This window comes from Labrus mixtus, chromosome 14, assembly GCF_963584025.1.
Source record: "Labrus mixtus chromosome 14, fLabMix1.1, whole genome shotgun sequence".
Taxonomy (NCBI): Eukaryota; Metazoa; Chordata; class Actinopteri; order Labriformes; family Labridae; genus Labrus; species Labrus mixtus.
In genome coordinates this window covers 23,456,371-23,473,500 of record NC_083625.1, presented here as the reverse complement: position 1 = coordinate 23,473,500, position 17,130 = coordinate 23,456,371, and the positions used below count along the sequence as shown (strand labels likewise).

Sequence of the window (17,130 nt, the reverse complement as noted above, 5' to 3'; positions counted from 1 at the left end):
TCTTTAGTCATATTTGTAATGAAAAAGCTGCTGAAAGCAAAAGAAAGAGCATTTTTGTCAATTGCACAAATCTATTGGCAACATTTCAAAACGTTGCAATGTGTCTAAGCAGGTCAGACAGAGTGCAGGATTAAATCGAGAAATCTACCAGTATTGTGTGTCAGTCTACAGGGACTAAGGTTGTGAACTGGTCCTGGTTCAGGACCCGATGCGGTCCAAAGTATGGAAGGTGGTCTAGTGAGTTGGAGAGGTGCCAGTTACCTTATCTGGTACTGTCAAGGTGTCGAACCCTCAACAGGTCAGGCGTGCTCCCTGTGTAGCATCCTCACTCTGACATCTCTCCACTAATGCAGGTCCATAGTTCCTGTTTGTGCATGTTTGTGAGAACCTAGACTTTCCCTTTGGGGATTAATGAAGTATGTATAATTGAAGTTAAAAAAAAAGTAAATAGCGTTGTTGTTGTATCAAAACAGGTCTTTGTATTGTTACATTTTTACTAAAGGAAGCTGCTGCACTGTGAATTCCACATCTTGTGACATGAATTCAGTTTCTAGCTGCTGTTGACGTCCTCTATGAGAGATTTAGATAACTTCAGGTGAAGACTTTTTTTTTTATCAGCTCGATGGGTTTCAAACGGGTTGAATCATTAAGAAATGAAGCCATGTGGCCAGGAGAGGGAGCTGTTTGCAGGAAAGAAAAGCAAACCCAGGACCACTCATTCCTTTCTGTTTCTGTGTAACTACTCACCTCAGTGGTTGGACACGTGGTGATCATGTGTTTCAGCTTCTTCCAGGTGATTCACTTGTCTCCTGAGTGAAATGAGTTTCCAAAGTGAAGAGTCCTTATAAAACAAGCAGTGAAATCATTCTCGATATAACCAAGTTTTACACTTAAAAGACCTTTCCCTGCTGCGTTTCATTCATCGACACTGAACTTAAAGCTGGCTGACAATCTAATGTTGGTCTAATCTCCAATAAAACATTAATATTTCTTTACTTTGTATTAAATGAAAAAGACTCAAACATCTTTTTTTTTAACGCTCTCAGGTCAGATATGTTACAGCTGCTTGATTAGTCAACGATTAACGTTAATGTGTCACAGAGTTAGTCTTTATTGAGGTGTGGTTTAAAACATTTTTTTTACAATACTAATTTCGTTAAAGACTCTAAAAAACTATATTAAATATACCTTGAATAAATTCATCACAGGTATTTTATCTTCCAAATGTCATGACATGCAGATCTTCACTGGTCTGCTGTTTTTTTAAAGAGTTCTTTATGATTAAAGGTCACATCTTCTCCTCCTCTTCAGTCAGTTTAAATAAGTCTCAGAGCTCCTCAAAACATGTGTGTGAAGTTTCTTGTTCTAAATCCACTCTGATCCTGTATTTGATCATGTCTATAAACTCCTCCAGACTGTTTCTGTGTCTGTACCTTTAAATGTAAATGAGCTGTGTCTGACCACGCCCCCTCTCTGGAAGGGCTCGGGTGGCTTGGGCTTTCTGGCTTCATGTCCTATTGTTTACGGTGAGAAGGCAGACTCAGAGGGCAGAACAAACACCTAGCTGTGGGAGTGTCACCCACCTGGGGGAGGGGTTACTGCCCTTTGTGATGTCATGAAGGGAAAATCTCCAAACGGCCTGTTTGAGCACACATTTTCTGAAAAGTGGAGCAGGCAAAAGACGGAGAGGATGGACTTTTCTCATCATTGGGGGGTTTGTAGACAGACTAGAGACACATATTAGTGTCAGAGAAACATGGTGATGTGGATTTTAAAAGATTCAAAGGCTGCAAACACAAAGTCTGAGAATCCTCTGCAGTTAAAAGTTATAAACTGTTTATGTCATTTATTCAGGTTACAGTGAATATTGTACAATCCTGAGTCCAGTGCAAAAAAGACGAGAGGAGCATCCATGGTATTCCTCCACATGGTGGTGATTCTATGAGAGACCTGAGAGGTCACGTGGCTAACTCTAATCTCCATGCATTGCATACATTTTCTGTCGGCATACATCGATGGTTTGTCTGTGTAGGGGGGGGGGGGCTGAGTTACATGTGATGTCAAAGAGTGGAACCTGGAGAGTAAGGCATGCTACTTCTCCTGATGTGCATGAACAGCGACCTGGTGTTACAATCATGGATGTGAACAAAAGGCATGCAGAGGCTCAAGAGATGAGTGAATCATGTCCCTGTGAGCAAGTAAAAAACACCCCCTTTAGTGATTTTACTTTTCAAAAGCTGGTTCATGTATTAAGACAAATCTACCGTCTTTGCATTAAAGAGTAACTGAACCCCAGGATCACCGCTGTATACGGGTATTAAGTACCGGTGTTGATTTATTCAGGTCAAGATCTCCTCATTTGACTACGCATTGCAATTTTTCACATTTGGTTAGAAATGTGCAGAGACTGCCCTCTACAGGTTGGAACTGCAAATATATATTTCTATTGGCTGATGTAGAGGCAGACTGCACAGTGCTGCAGTAGTTAGCACTGTTGCCTCACAGCGAGGAGGTTCCTGGTTTGAATCCCCTTCTGACAGGAGCCTCTCTGTGTGGAGTTTGCATGTTCTCCTCCCACAGTCCAAAGACATGCTCGTTAGGTTAACTGGAGACTCTAAATTACCCGTAGGTGTGAATGTGAGTGTGGCTGGTTGTCTGTCTCTAGATGTCATCGATAATGGATCGACTGTCTGGAGGCAGGTGACGATAGTACTGCCAGCTTTAGTCACCCATCTCTATAGAAACTTGAGTCAGCAGACTCGTCAAGTGGGATGAACGGATTGATTATATCTGAAATCTAATTGGCTTGACGTGAAATATGCCGATTGTAAGATATAAAAACGGGGCTTTTTATTTAAAATTGTTAAGGCCATACCATCCAAATCCTCAAGGGGGCATCGTAAACCACTCAGATAAGTTCTCCTCTCCTGCCCTTCCCTGTCCTCGTCATCGGCCGTTTACTTGCTGCTACTCGAGTCGCCGCTCAGGCCTAAATAACCGCGCTAAACTTGCTAACCTGATGCACTTTAGCTGAAACTCTGGGGTTTAGTGACCCTTTAATAAAAGACCACTTCGTATAAACCAATAACTTACTTATCAAAAATGATCAACACGGCGTTTCCAGTTCAAGCTAACTTTCTGAGGAGGAGTGACGAAGAAGAGAACAACCATCAGCTCCACTTTGTAGAGCAGCTGGCGTGTTGTTATTAAATTGACCTATGGAGAATGGTATTATATAATGTGTGGTTTGATAAACAACAGCTTCTTTGAAAAACTGACTAGATGCATGCAAAGGTTGAATCTGAGTATGCATGACATCTCAAAAAATACATTTTGCAAAAAGTGCAGATTAGATGTTATCAGGCAGAGGAAACACCGTTTATAAAATCTGAAGGAAGTCAACGTTGTGAGGCCTTGATATGCAGAGTTCTGCTTCGTTGACACGAGCCAAACGCTCGTCAACTGAGAGGTAGTGAAATCCAGAGACGTGTTCTGCACAAAAAGTGTTCTGGTCCGATTTGTTTCTGTAGGAAATTACCAAGTGTCTTTTCTCCAAATTCAGGATGCATCAATTGTTGTTTGTCACCTGCTGATTGGTCCTTCCTCCGTCCTCTTTCTCTCTCCGTTAGCTCTTGGTTGGGCGGAGTTTGCGTCCAAAGTATTCTGGCGCCGCGTCCAGCAGCCAGTCGGCATCGACCAAACACAGGTCTCTCATGTAGCAGCGGGACGTGTGCAGAAGCTCGTTGAACACCACGTACGCTGGCTTGGCCTGGAAAAGGACGGAGGAGGGGTGGATGGCCACGGGCTGGTGGGTGTCGAGGGCTAAGTAGCTCCCGTCAGGTTGGAGCTCGGCGGCGTTGACGAACATCCCGTGGGCAAGGCAGCGGCGGACGTTCCCTGTTTCGGCACCGCAAGACTCCATCTTCAAATTAAGCTGATAAAAGGGGCAGAAAGGACACGGGAATTCAGTCACAGTAGTAGGTCATCTTTCAGACCGTCTGAAAATGACATGGAGGAGTAACATTCTGATTTATGCTCCAAATATCTGGAACAAAAATCCAAGAAAAATCAGTCGAACCCACGGTCGCTGCAATGAGGACCTTACATGTGGTGCGTCATAACCGCTAGGCTCTCAGCTCAGGCTCTTTTTTTTTTATGCCTTTATGTAGAGATAGGAGAGAGATAGGAGAGAGAGAGAGAGAGAGAGAGAGAGGGGAATGACATGCAGGAAAGGAGCCACAGGTCGGCTGCGAACCTGAGCCGCCCGCTTGGAGGACTTCAGCCTCTGACCATACAATGTAACTCCAATGATTCCCCTGCAGCCTCGACGTCATCGCTTGTTATCGCTTTGATTGAGAGCCCCCTGATGTATTTAACTCTAGTTTTTGAATAGAAGAATAAGAGATATAGTAACCCTAACCCTTTTTTTGGCTGAATATATATGGTATATGTGTCCCTGGTTGAGGTCTGACTTTCAAGCTTGCTTGCTGCTTTTGTTCTCTCTGCTGTCTGCTCTCACGCTCCGATGAAGGCAGAAAATAAAAAACGTCTTACAAAAAGCTCGCCCTGGAGCAGTGGAGGAGTCTCCCCTGATCTTACTGACCGAGGTCCAGAAACAGCAGGCTGTGATGTAATCTTAATTATACAAATAATATCAGTCCATACTTCAAAAAGAATCCCTCGGACAGAATGAGGTAACAGCACACATACTTTTTGGTATTCTAATTTAAAGGCTTGAAACTACTTTTTTTTACTAAAGACTCAGGAAGGAGAATCTCGTGTTTGTGTGATTCTAAGAAGACACCATGTGACCTTTCACTGTGATATTCATTTGTTGTGATATTGCACAGGACATTCACGTGCACAGTGGAGGTAAATCCTAAAGTCTGTACCTTAAGGCAGATGTCTTTGAGTTGAGCCTGGACCTCTTTCACCAGACCCATGTTCCTGCTGTTGACAAAGTTCTCCCGACACCACTCCTTCAACAACAAAGAGAACGTTTTCATTTGCTCAGTCACACATTTTTTATTTTCCCTCACTCGTCCCTTTGACTCACCTTGTTACCGCTGACTTTCTTGAACGCCCTGTAAATGTTGAGCAGGGTCATGTGGTCTCCTTCACTGGAGCTGAACTTCTTGCGTGCGGCGAGCACCTCATCCCGCCGGGCAGGAGGGTTATACAGCACGGTGTCCACCGAGAGCAGAGACACGATGGTGAGAATCTCCTCGGAGCACGAGTAGTCGGGGGACAGCAGGATGGTCTGTGAGACGGAGCAAACAAGGCGCAGAAGTGTTACACCAAATTCTCTCGGGGTCATGCGTGTGACCCCGTGTGGCGCCGGTGGACGCAGACTGTCACTTTATGTAATAGTATGCATTTCCAAACACTGTTTTTTTTTTTCACCTTGGCGTATCTGGGCTCCAGAGGGAAGCTGGCCATCTTCTTCCCCAGAGCAGTGAGGAGGACCTGGCCCTCCTTCCTCTCCAAAGCTCCCAGCAGCTCTAAGTGCTCCACGGCAGAGCGGACGGCCTCTGGGATCAACACAACAGGTTAACACCAGACCACAACACTGCTAGGGTGCACAGCTTTCCGAAGGCCCCAACACACAACTTGACAAGTGGTGATTTCCTGTGAGCGTACATTTCAGGACGCCCAGACAAACCCCTTAACCCCCGACCTGCTGGTTACTGCACTGAATGTGATCAACAGCATCTCACCTGGAGAAGGCTTTGACATGAAATCAAAATTCATGACATCTGGAATCCCCAGAGCCATGAGCTGCAGCATCACACCAGCCAAGTTACACCTACACACACACACGCACGCACGCACGCACGCACGCACGCACGCACGCACGCACGCACGCACGCACGCACACGCACAGAGGGAAGAACAGAAGACAATTCGTCACCCTGACCTAAAAAAATCCAGCGATGGGACAGACTCCGACTCCTGCCCATGAGCTCACACTGAGCTTTATTATCTGTGTGACAACAAAAGCTCTCCTACCTCTGGATCTCAGGCACAGTCATGGGGATGAAGTTGTCAAACTCCTGCTCCGTGTACAGACGATAGCAGGAGCCCGAGTCCTCCCTGCCGGCCCGGCCGGCCCGCTGCCACGCCTGAGCTTTAGAGACCCGCTGCACTGCCAGAACCTCCAGCCCACTGTCTGAGAGAAGAACAGAATGCACATGATAAGGTGAGAGGAACAGGGTTGTATTTCGGCCATTTTCTAGTATTGGTATTTTTTGCGATCGGGTTCATATTAAAAGGCTTAACAGACGACACTTACTTAAGAAAAGTGTAGGGGGGGAAAAGATCAATGCAGCCATCACTACCCAGAGTGCATTGCAGTTCATACAACAATGGCAGCTCACATGTGAATTTATATTTTCAACATGACTTACTGTACATTTAAAGACAGCATTGTTGATGCAAACAGGTCAACATGTCTTTACAGGCAGAGTTCCTTTTAAAGTGAAGCACAGGTATATACAGTAAAATCTGTTTTTCTCTCAGAGAGAAGAAAGGTTTAAACTGACTTCCTGCATGATGATTTCTTTGTCCTCAGAAAAGTCTACAAGGTTCAGTTTCTGTGCAGCTGTGTAGCTCTTTTAGTTCCGTCTGTTTTCACTTTGTGGAGTTTGCTCTCCTACTAGCTACAGTACGGGGTAGTTGAGCTCTCAGCCTGCGATGAAAGTTGTAAAGTACCGACCTCCAGCCCGTAGGTTGAGCTGCCACCATCCGCTGGTCACTTGTTGACTTTAAGGAGTTTTACAATCAAACCAGCGCTCCACAAGGTTACCACAGTTTTCTTTAAGTTCACCATTACGACCTCATGACGGAGAAACGATGTTAAAAAGTGGCGCTGCCAGCATGGCCTGCATCGATATGTATCTCCACAACTTGCAAGCAGTGGTGGTGACTGCACACACAGTAATGACGGCGTGTTGGTCAGCATTTGATACTTGAATATAGGACGCAGTGCAAATTAAAGTGCCTCTTTTACACCAGATTTTACGGTAAAGGACCAGAATTTCTGTTGTTTTAACTTATATGTAAGCAAGTTGGAGAACAGCAGGTGGTGCTTCAGCTTAATAAAAATTCAGTTCAGTAATTTTAGAAATGCACAATCCCTAAATTATTAATCAAGAGAAGTCTAATTAATTAAAAGTGATATTAATGAACAACCGTTTTTACTGTCAACTGTCGTAAAACAAATCCAGGAATGTGTGTGAGGACTGAATCATCTCACCAGGATTGAAGCGTTTTGCCTTCACCATCCCCGTGTCGATGACGTATTTGATCCCAGAGATGGTGACCGACGTCTCGGCGATGTTGGTTGAGAGGATGACCTTCCTACATCCCTGAAAACGAGGAAGACAACTTTTACTTTGAGGCATGCAATCATTTATATTAACCACCTGACACATGGCTTTAAGATCATGACAAAAAAAAGGCACTCTTAGCTGTGGCTATTTTTGTCACAAACATGTTTCCTGTTTACCTTCGGAGCGGCCTGGAAGACCCTGAGCTGCTGTGCGGGAGGAAGCGACGCGTACAAAGGGATAACCACCATGGGACTGCAGCCGTCAGGGAGATGCTTGGAGATGTCTCGACACGTCCTGGCAAGAGCCTCGATCTCCTCCTGACCCGTCATGAACACTAAGATATCATGGGACGGCGGTGCCTCCTGTGCACAAACAACAAGTCGGAAAGAATCAGCACAGAGCGTAAACACACACAGGAAGCTGCTGACTCACAGGTTTGTGTTTCCTGTAGCACTGAAGGTGAGAGGGACGAGGAGTATTTGGGGTTTAGCTTTGGTACCATACGAGTCATTATGTAAGGAACATATACGTCAGGGTCAGAGCATCGTGAGCCTCACATCCTCCTGCCAGGATCAATAACCTGCTCTTCTATGATATGCACGTCTGCATGAACACACACTGTATATGGTTGGATGTATTTCCAGAAGTATGCAAATGATGTCAAAATATGTTTGTGGATAGCTTAAGCCAGTGACTCCCAACGTGGGGCGCAGAGGTTATGACAGTGAGGGGGGGGGGGTAAATAAAAACACTGCACACTGTTTTGTTCAAAGCACAGCAAATTCTGAGAGAGAACTTCCAGGTAAACAAGAGGTTGATTAAGAATCTACAGCAGACGTCACAACGACTAAAACTAAGATAAAAACCATATGAAGAGTCACATCTCGCCATCGTCTCCACTTGTACCACGGTGTGTAATTAAGAGAGACACACTCGTTCTTTTTCACACATCCTGATCCTACCTGTGAGAGAGTTTTTTCAGCTGTCGCCTAAATCAATCCAAACTACAGATCACAGCTGGACAGTGAAAATAAAGGGAGGCAGACTCACAGCTGCAGCCCAGACTGAGAGGAGCTGCAGCACAAAACTATTCTGTGAATTACTGCAGGACTGGAAGTTTAAATCTTAAAGACTGTCATCTTTCTTCTTATTTTAGGAAGCATCAGGTTAAGCATAAATCCGTTTAAAGTTATCACTGTTGTTACATCTTGTCAGGAGGTGTGAGACTGCGCCTTCTCAGGACATCAAAGTTACACTGAGTTACGTCGTTACTGAAGAACACTTTGAAAAAGCGCAGAGGAGAAACCTGCACACTTAATCCAAACCTAGAAGTCAACAGGCTGAGATAGATGCAAAAAAAATTGTCTCTTTGATTAAGACATGCGGTGAAAAATAAAGCCCGACCGATAAATTGGACAGCCGATAATAGGATATCCAGTGACTATCGGTATCGACTTATTTAATCACTGATATGCGCTGATAATAGGGCTGGGAATCTTTGGGTGTCTGATGATTCGATTCAATTACAATTCTTGGGGTCACGAGTCGATTGAGAATCTATTTTCAATTTAAAACCATTCTGGGTCCATGCATGGATTCAAAGTCTATTTATGAATGAGTACATAGCCAATAGTGCTAGATTTATTCACCAGTCAAAAAGCATTTCATTTGAGTTTCATTGTATTAAACTAGCAGTTCTCTGTCACCAGCAGAGGGCGCAATATGGACTACAACGAGCATCATCACTCTGCAGATTGTTGAGAGGTGATGCACGGTCATGCTCAGTTATGTTCCAGTTGAGTGACCATCTTGTCTTCATTATAAATCGTTTCCACAAGTGTTTGATAACTGACTTTGAGGGATCAACGTAATAAATGTGATTATCTCTACAGATTGACCATAGATCTAAGAAAGATGTAAACACGGCTCTAACAACAACACATCCAGCGGGACTCGAGCGTCTCCCTCATTGTAGACAGTCATGACTCAGAGACACATTTACACAGGATAAACCTAATTTCTGCTTTATTTATGTGTAACATGTCGTACATTCTTCATTTAAAGGAGAAAGATAGAAAAGTACCTGATGGATCTGGAAGACGGAGACGAGCGCGGCCTGCAGGTAGTCTGACTGCGGCTGCTTGGTGTAGTAGATCTGAATGGGATGCTGTCTGCCCTCCAGGTAGAGGACGGGCGACTTGTTGAAGTACTCGGAGAACAAATCCACATCCATGGTAGCTGACATCACGATCACCTGTGCAGGTAACACAGGACAAGCATGCAGAACTTCAGGAAACTTTGTCACCTGACGAGATCAGTCTGGTGTTTACATTACGACTCCTCCTACCTTCAGAGGGATCTTATTGAGCTCTCTGCGTCGGCGCTGAGCCGTCTTCACCACACCAAACAGCACATCAGTGTGCACAGTGCGCTCATGAGCCTCGTCCAGGACCACCACGGTGTAGCGCAGCAGTAAGGGGTCTCCAATGGCCTCACGTAGGAGCATCCCATCTGTCATGAACTTCAGCTTCGTCTCAGAGGAGGTGACATCTTCAAAGCGTACGGTGTAGCCGACCTGGACGGAAGTTTAATGAGTGATAGTAAAAGACCTCGAGAGACGATTTCTACTAACAGCAGTAAAAAAACATTTGAAATATTAAAGCCTCCGAGAAACAGAAGTTCGAGAGCATCGAGGGTAACTGCTGTGTTGTGACGTATTTCCAACTAAAATAAGATAGAACCAATCACAAAACAGAAGGAGGGACTTAATGTTGGCTTGAATTTGATTGGATCGTTATCAACTTTAGCCTTGTGATTTTATTTGGATCAAAACAAAGAACATTCATTTTTCATTTCATGGTTACTTTGCAACAGATCAGCTGAGGCGGTTTTGAGGAGGAAAATGACCAGAGGTACGACTCAAAGCATCCATACAACGAGAAATATTTGGTGTAGAAATAACTTTTGCAATTTGGCAAGAAATTCGGGGGAAGCTTTAAGTGCATATTTACTCAAAGAATGCATGTGGAAAACTTTTCAATGTGGGTACCAGTTTGCCCAGCTGAGTCCTCTTCTCCTCTGCCACCCGTCCTGCCAGAGAGATCGCAGCAACTCTTCGGGGCTGAGTGATGGCAACGATGCCCTGACGTCCGATGCCGGCCTCATACAGATACTGAGGGATCTGAGTGGTCTTCCCAGAGCCAGTCTCCCCTGATGTTAGAGAGAGAGAGAGAGAGGTCAAGTTTGACATAAATTGAAGCTATCTACTTTTAGTAGAGGTAACTCTGAAAACTTGTTAGCAAGGTGATAACTATAATTTCTCTGACTATAAAAACATTTTGACATCATTAATTAGAAATGATTCTTTCCCCCCTGAATATTAAAGAGTGCCCGAGCAGTTAGGGGGTTAGTTTAATTTGATTGTGTTGCATTTTATTTAGATTTATTATTATATATATATAGAAGTTATTATATATTGTTTACACTCTTGATTAGACATATCAGTGTTTCCCCTAGGTTTACAGTGTTGGGGGGGGGGACAAGCCGACACGACGACACAAACACTTGAAGGAATCTTGGTGTTCATGTGCCACTTTTAATGACAGCTGTCCTTTTCTATCAGAAAGGTATTCTTAAATGACATCTTTCTCTGATTTCTGACTCTATCCACTATCCTATCTCTACAATAAAGACACAAAAAGCCACCCCAATATAATGGTAGGGGAAACACTGCATATATTGTATGGTTTGACAGCTTTATTATCATTCCAGCTACGGAGCCCCTGAAGTCCCAAATATATATCATGTCAGTAAATATACAGTTCTTAAATGTTTTAAACCACCTGTCGTAAAAAAACAGAAAATATCAATATTTTAGAAATCTTCTCCAACTTTCAGATGTCACTCCACAGTGCACCTTTAAACACTGTATATGAACTGACAAGATGTGTTTTGGGACTTCAGGGGCTCCGTAGCTTGGAGTAGTTTGTGACATTTTAACAGATTAAATGTCTGTTTATGAACTGAAAAAGCTGAATAAGGAACGAAAAACCCTTCTTAGCAAGATGTGATAACAAACAACACATTTATTTTAAAAGGTGTAATGTTTCTTTAAATGCAGCAGCACAACAAGCGGCTAACTGTTTAGCATGGCTAACTCGTGCTAACGCTGTAGCTCACCTATCAGAACAGCACTGCTCAGCTGCCTCAGCTGGTTCAGGAGCTGAGGTTTGGCCTGGTAGATAGGAAGCTGTTTCCTCTGGACTTCTAGTGGAGTGGTTGCATTCCCCTTTCTAGGCAGCAGCATACCAGGCTTATTCCTGTCGAGACGGAAGAAAACAGACCCCGGCTTGAACCTTTTAGCCGGAGGAGGGTCGGGGTCGTGGGGCATGGTCTAGAAAAAGTGACGCTGATGGGGGAAACCTCCGAGGCCCTCTCTCTCTCCCTCTGTTCAGATTCTTTTTAATGTCACGAAGAAACACTGAAAGTTGTTTTCATGCTCGCTGGCACACAGGCAAGCGTCACTGCGGATGTTTTGCTTCCTCTGCAAAAACGTCCCCACGTGGTCAAAATCGGCGCAGACGTTTGACGTCACAAGCAGTTTGAGTTTGGGTTTGCCCCAGAGTGAAGCCTGTCAGGTACTGTAAATGTTACCCTGCTAAAGATTATATAGAAAAAAAAGAAGATTTGAGACAGACATAGGTGTAATTTTATGTCCTGAAACTGCATTGATTTTGATATTGCCCAACTGTAAAGAAGTTCTGGCAAAGTGTTTAAATGTTATCTTTGGCAGGGTGAATTTCTTCAGCTGCTGCAGGAAGAACATCCTCTGCTCTGTTTTTCTGATGAGGGAGCTGATATTTGCTGCTGCTCCTACATGAAGGCCTGGGTAAAACAGCAGAGTCAAAGAAGGTGAATGTGGCAGCAGTCATTCCTCCAAAAATCTACCTCCACTGTTTTGAGCATTAAACTCTAGCTTGTTCTGACCACACACACACGTCACCAGATGGTCAACCTCCCACCTGCAGGGCGAACTCAACCCCATCAGATGAGTCCAAATGAGGGTGCGTGTCATCTATGAACATCATGAGCTAATATTTCCGTATAGACATCAAATCACATCCCATCAAACAGATTGAAAAGTGTAATTGTGTTTCAGTGTTGTTCAGCGGAGAACAGCGTAGACCTGCAGATTAATCATTTAAAGCGCTGTCATCATGGCTTTTCTGACGAGGAGCCAGGTAGCACGCAAGAAGGGAACATCGCTGCAGAGGGCCACAAGGAGTGTTGCACCTTCTATGTTCATTTTGTGACCCTGACTGAATTAGAAAACCATCTTCCAGAGACACACAGACCCTGGAAAGAAAGACGAGAGCGTCTGCAGATACATGAATGCTTTTTTATTCTCCAAACAAATAATGAACCACTGAAAAAGCGCCTCTATTTTAATGATAAGAATTTGATGAATTTGTTGCCACTGTGTTTGGAAAATCTGCAAAAGCCACATGACAACATTTTTCTTATCCAATCACAAGTGCCAGGAGCAAAACAAGGGTTAAGCAGAGTTGAACCGGAGTAAGTCTTGAACAAGAAGGAGAAGGATGTTATGAAACAAAGTTCAGGGTTTCAGGCTTATCTGACACAAACTGGTAGTAGGATATTACCACAGTTTCCTTCTGACTATCAAAACAAGGAAATAACTCTTTACTTACGTGTAGTCCCAATATGACGAACTGTCTGTAGATTTAAGAAATGAATTGAGCTGCAGGAAAATACTTCACAGAAACAACAGAAACACGTCATCTGGGTTTTCACCTTGTTGTGGATTTTTCTGTGATTAAATAAAGATCTCAAGTCAAGGGTTTGTCTTTGAGTATTTTATTGCTCGAGTATAAAGGGTTTCTTTTGCAAAAGGGGGAAACTTATACAGAGGTGACCATCGTCACAAGTGCATAGCAGAATCCCGCTCGGGAGCGGTTAACATCGAGACATTTAAACCAGACTTCGCAAAGCAGGGCACTCTCATTGGTTGACTCACGTTGATGTGTCTTAATCTGCCTAGAGGCTTGCCTATAATTGTCTCATGACAGTTATGTTCGTGGGTTGTTTTGTGTACGTGTTACTTTAGATTTTTCCACTGTGCAAGCATAAATTCGTATGTGTTAAATGCATAAGCAAGAACATATATTTTTCCATTACAACCTCTTTAACTCTTATTGTTTTAATGGTATATGTGTGCATAAGTCTAAATCTCTTATTGTTGCACCATGTTTTGCCAATATTTTATACTTTTTTTTGTTTTCAGTCGCTGTAGAGCACTTTAAAGGCAGAGTCAGCAAAAATAATGTTGCTCAATCGTCCCTTCTGGGCCTCCATACATGTGTGGTGGTGACTGTGTCTGCAGAGACCCTGTCCTCTGACTGGATTTTACTGTTCTGGTTTTGTTTTGGTTGACTCGGGACGTTTCTTGGCGGGGAGTTGGTGTGCTTCCTCCAGCCAATCACAGCGCAGCAGGTGAGTTTAGGAGTGGATACAATTCAGTGATTGATGTGGACGTAGCGACTAAGAAGAGAAAATATAATCGTAGTGAAGCTAAATGTCAAGCGGATGAAGCTCGTTCCAAAATGAGGGTGAACCTTGTTGCCTGTGGACGTGGAGTCGGCCTGCTTTCTGCTGAACAGGCAGGTGACATAGTCTTCATTATCATCGCTCATTAAAAACGTTCCTGCTTTAATGTTTCCGGGATGTACTGAAGGCTACTCACTCATATTTTAAAAGAATTCTGGATTGCATGATGCAAGAAAACAGTTCAAGCACCGACATGTTTGTAGAAGTAGGTCAGATTATTTAGCAGTGCAGGATATTATGTAACACTTTGTGGCTTGGTACCTGCCTTCTGCAGAAAGGCTTTGAGTTCAGAGGAATGTTGTGAGACGTATAATGTTGGGTTGGTCTGCGAGGGATGCTACACACACACACACACACACTCACACTCACACACACACACACACACTCACACACACACACACACACACACACACACACACACACACACACACACACACACGCGGGAGAATAATCTCGTAAATTAACGAGTTCGAGACCAGCCTGCGCGGATATTATGAAAGTAGAAAATGATGAATGTAGAACTCTTAAAGTATTTTCCTCTTTCCAACTTCCTCCAAGTCAGTGTGCTTCTTTCTTGGGAAAAGTCACAGTTTCTTGTAGTATCTTTTCAGGTTCCTGATATTTTATGACAATGTGAAGATGACTAAAATAACGACTTTATTCTTTTATTCTTTAAAGACTTTAAGAGTTCTACTTTCATCATTTTTGCGCAGGCTGGTCTCGAATTCGTTCATTTACGAGAATAAAGTCATAAATTTATGAGTTTAATCTCGTAAATGTACGGCTTTATTCTCGAAAATTTACGAGTTTAATCTCGAAATTAAAAAAATAATTTTAACACGGTCCTAATCCTCCGTCGTAGGGTTAATAACCAAAAACCTGGAAAATTAATAAGCCACAGTTTTACTTTGCGTTTAGTGAAAATGTCCTTATGCTAACACGCTTACATGCATGCTATTGACTGTTTGCCTGATGAAGGTCTATCACCGAAACTTTGCCAATAAATGTTTGTTTGCGATTAGACAGTGTGCAGGGGTTTACCTTAAAGTGTAGATGGACACATTGCTCTCCTACACACCTGAATGTGTGAAGATGTATTCTATTTTGAAACTGAGGGTGCTGGCTAATAGAGCATGGTCAGGATGCTTTCAGATTGAATCACACGAGGCAGAAATCTCAAAAGCAGATCTATAATAACTGTTTTGCAGTTTTGGCTGCATCAAAATGCATAAACTTATTTCAGAATCAGAATAGTTTTTTATTGCCATGTACATTTGCACATACAAGGAATTTGTCTTGGTGCAAAAACAGTTAACAAAATAAATAAAGCAAAAATAGCAAGAACTTAAAGAATAAAATATAAGAAACAACTACAAATAAATATAATAGAGTTTAAAAATATAAAAACACAAAATGTACAAAAGGTGCAGTATTCAAAGTCAATGTAACGCATGAAAACAGTTTCAGCCTCCACATTACTGTGATGTTCTCTGACTGTGGGGCTGATGAGAGTCTGTGTTATGTGGGGGGGGGGCTGACAACAGAGGGGAAGAAACTGTTTTTGTGGCGTGAGGTTTCGGTCCTGATGGACAGCAGCCTCTTACCAGAGGAGAGGGTTTCATGTCCGGGGGGGGGGGGGGTCGGCCACAATCTTTCCACCTCACCTTCTCTGCAGAGTGGCTGACACGCTGCAGCCTGCACTTGTCCTTTGCTGTGACTGCAGCGTACCAGACTGTGTTGGAGGAGGAGAGGATGGCAGTGTAGGCGTGAACCATCATGGTCTTTGGCAGGTTGAAAGTCCACAACCATCTCCACTGTCTTCAGAGCGCTAAGATCTAGATTGTCCTCGATTTGATTTAATATCTGTAAGCAAATGAAGTTGTTCTATGTCACCTAAATGGATTTACATCGAGCTACACCCACTGTTTCAGCAAACATGGACGCCGATTTGCCGAGGAGGAAGTGTAAGGCTCAACGTACGCTCCTTCTCATATTGTTTCAGAACATCAGTAGGGATTTATTGCTCATACTCTGGACTTTCCAAAAACACCTATCCATTGGAGTGGTCATTGGTATGGAAGCCCAAAGAGGACATTTCATTTCAAACTTTAAATTTATTCTCAAAAAGACATTGGGGTTTCCCTCATAACAATAACAATAGAAATAATATTAAAAAGCTTAAAATTAGAAACAAATTCTGAGCAGTGCTGAAATAAAGGGGTTTATACAGAGGCGAGGTGCTGCATGTCAACAGGCACAACAGGGAACTGCTTGGGGCCCCAGACCAGTAGGGGGCCCCCGTGGGCTGACAGACTTTAAACCAAAGCAGCAGCCCATAGTGTGCAAATTTTGCAATGACAGTAAGAAACCTCTCTTAGGGGGCGACATCTGACAGCCCTGTACGCGTCTCATGCTTTATACCTGTGAAAACCAGTCAGTGAAATTCAACAGAGAAAATGAAGAGGAATTAAGACGAGGAAGCGCCGGGACACTGGCTGACATAACGGTTATGAACGCTGGTTGGAGGGCCTGTAATGGAAATATTTCCAGTGAGAATATGAACAAAGACCCAAGAGCCAATCATCTTTGTGAGGTTTTAAACCTTCAGGAAGTTGCAGGAAGGAGCTCTGCACAGAGGGTAACATGATGACCGCTCTGCAGAGAAACTCAAATGACACTGCAGACTCCTTTTATACATGTCAAAGTGGAAGGGACAATATTGACAGTAGATAAACATTTTAGCACAATCAACCTAAAGAGTAGAAATGTCCGTGCAGAATCATCCCTGTAGAGATCAAAGGTCATGCAAAAGACCTCTAGAAGAACATGATGCTTACAGGCCAGTTAACAGCCTTTCTTGAAATGTCCCACAGTTCACAACAGAATTACTTTAACACATAAACAAAATACATTTTATCCCATTACGGGCCCCATCATTTTTTTTCCACCTACGGCCCCAACAGGATCTGATTTGCCGCTGGGTTTATAAACGTGCTAAAATACAGGACCAAAGTGGATTTTTGGCCAGTAACGTCACAGACATGTTTTAGGGAGCTTTGAGATTTATTTAAAAAAGGAGGATAATATGTGACCTTTAAAATAGAGTCCCTTGAGTACAATATTTTGTTGAGTTCGACCCATAAAGATTATCGACCCTTTGGTCTCATATTTA

General features: G+C 43.3%; 1 protein-coding gene across 1 annotated transcript; it reads right to left on the bottom strand.

The window, feature by feature from the left end:
• Positions 1-1,819: 1,819 nt before the first annotated feature.
• dhx33 (DEAH (Asp-Glu-Ala-His) box polypeptide 33) lies at positions 1,820-11,918 on the bottom strand. The gene is made up of 12 exons (XM_061055913.1): positions 11,511-11,918; positions 10,381-10,541; positions 9,679-9,906; positions 9,415-9,585; positions 7,508-7,693; positions 7,256-7,367; positions 6,010-6,169; positions 5,718-5,806; positions 5,404-5,531; positions 5,057-5,260; positions 4,893-4,979; positions 1,820-3,934 (listed from the first exon to the last, which is right to left on the bottom strand). The coding sequence occupies exons 1-12, from the start codon at positions 11,719-11,721 to the stop codon at positions 3,626-3,628; spliced, it is 2,046 nt and encodes a 681-aa protein (XP_060911896.1). The 5' UTR covers positions 11,722-11,918; the 3' UTR covers positions 1,820-3,625.
• Between the last annotated feature and the right edge of the window lie 5,212 nt (positions 11,919-17,130).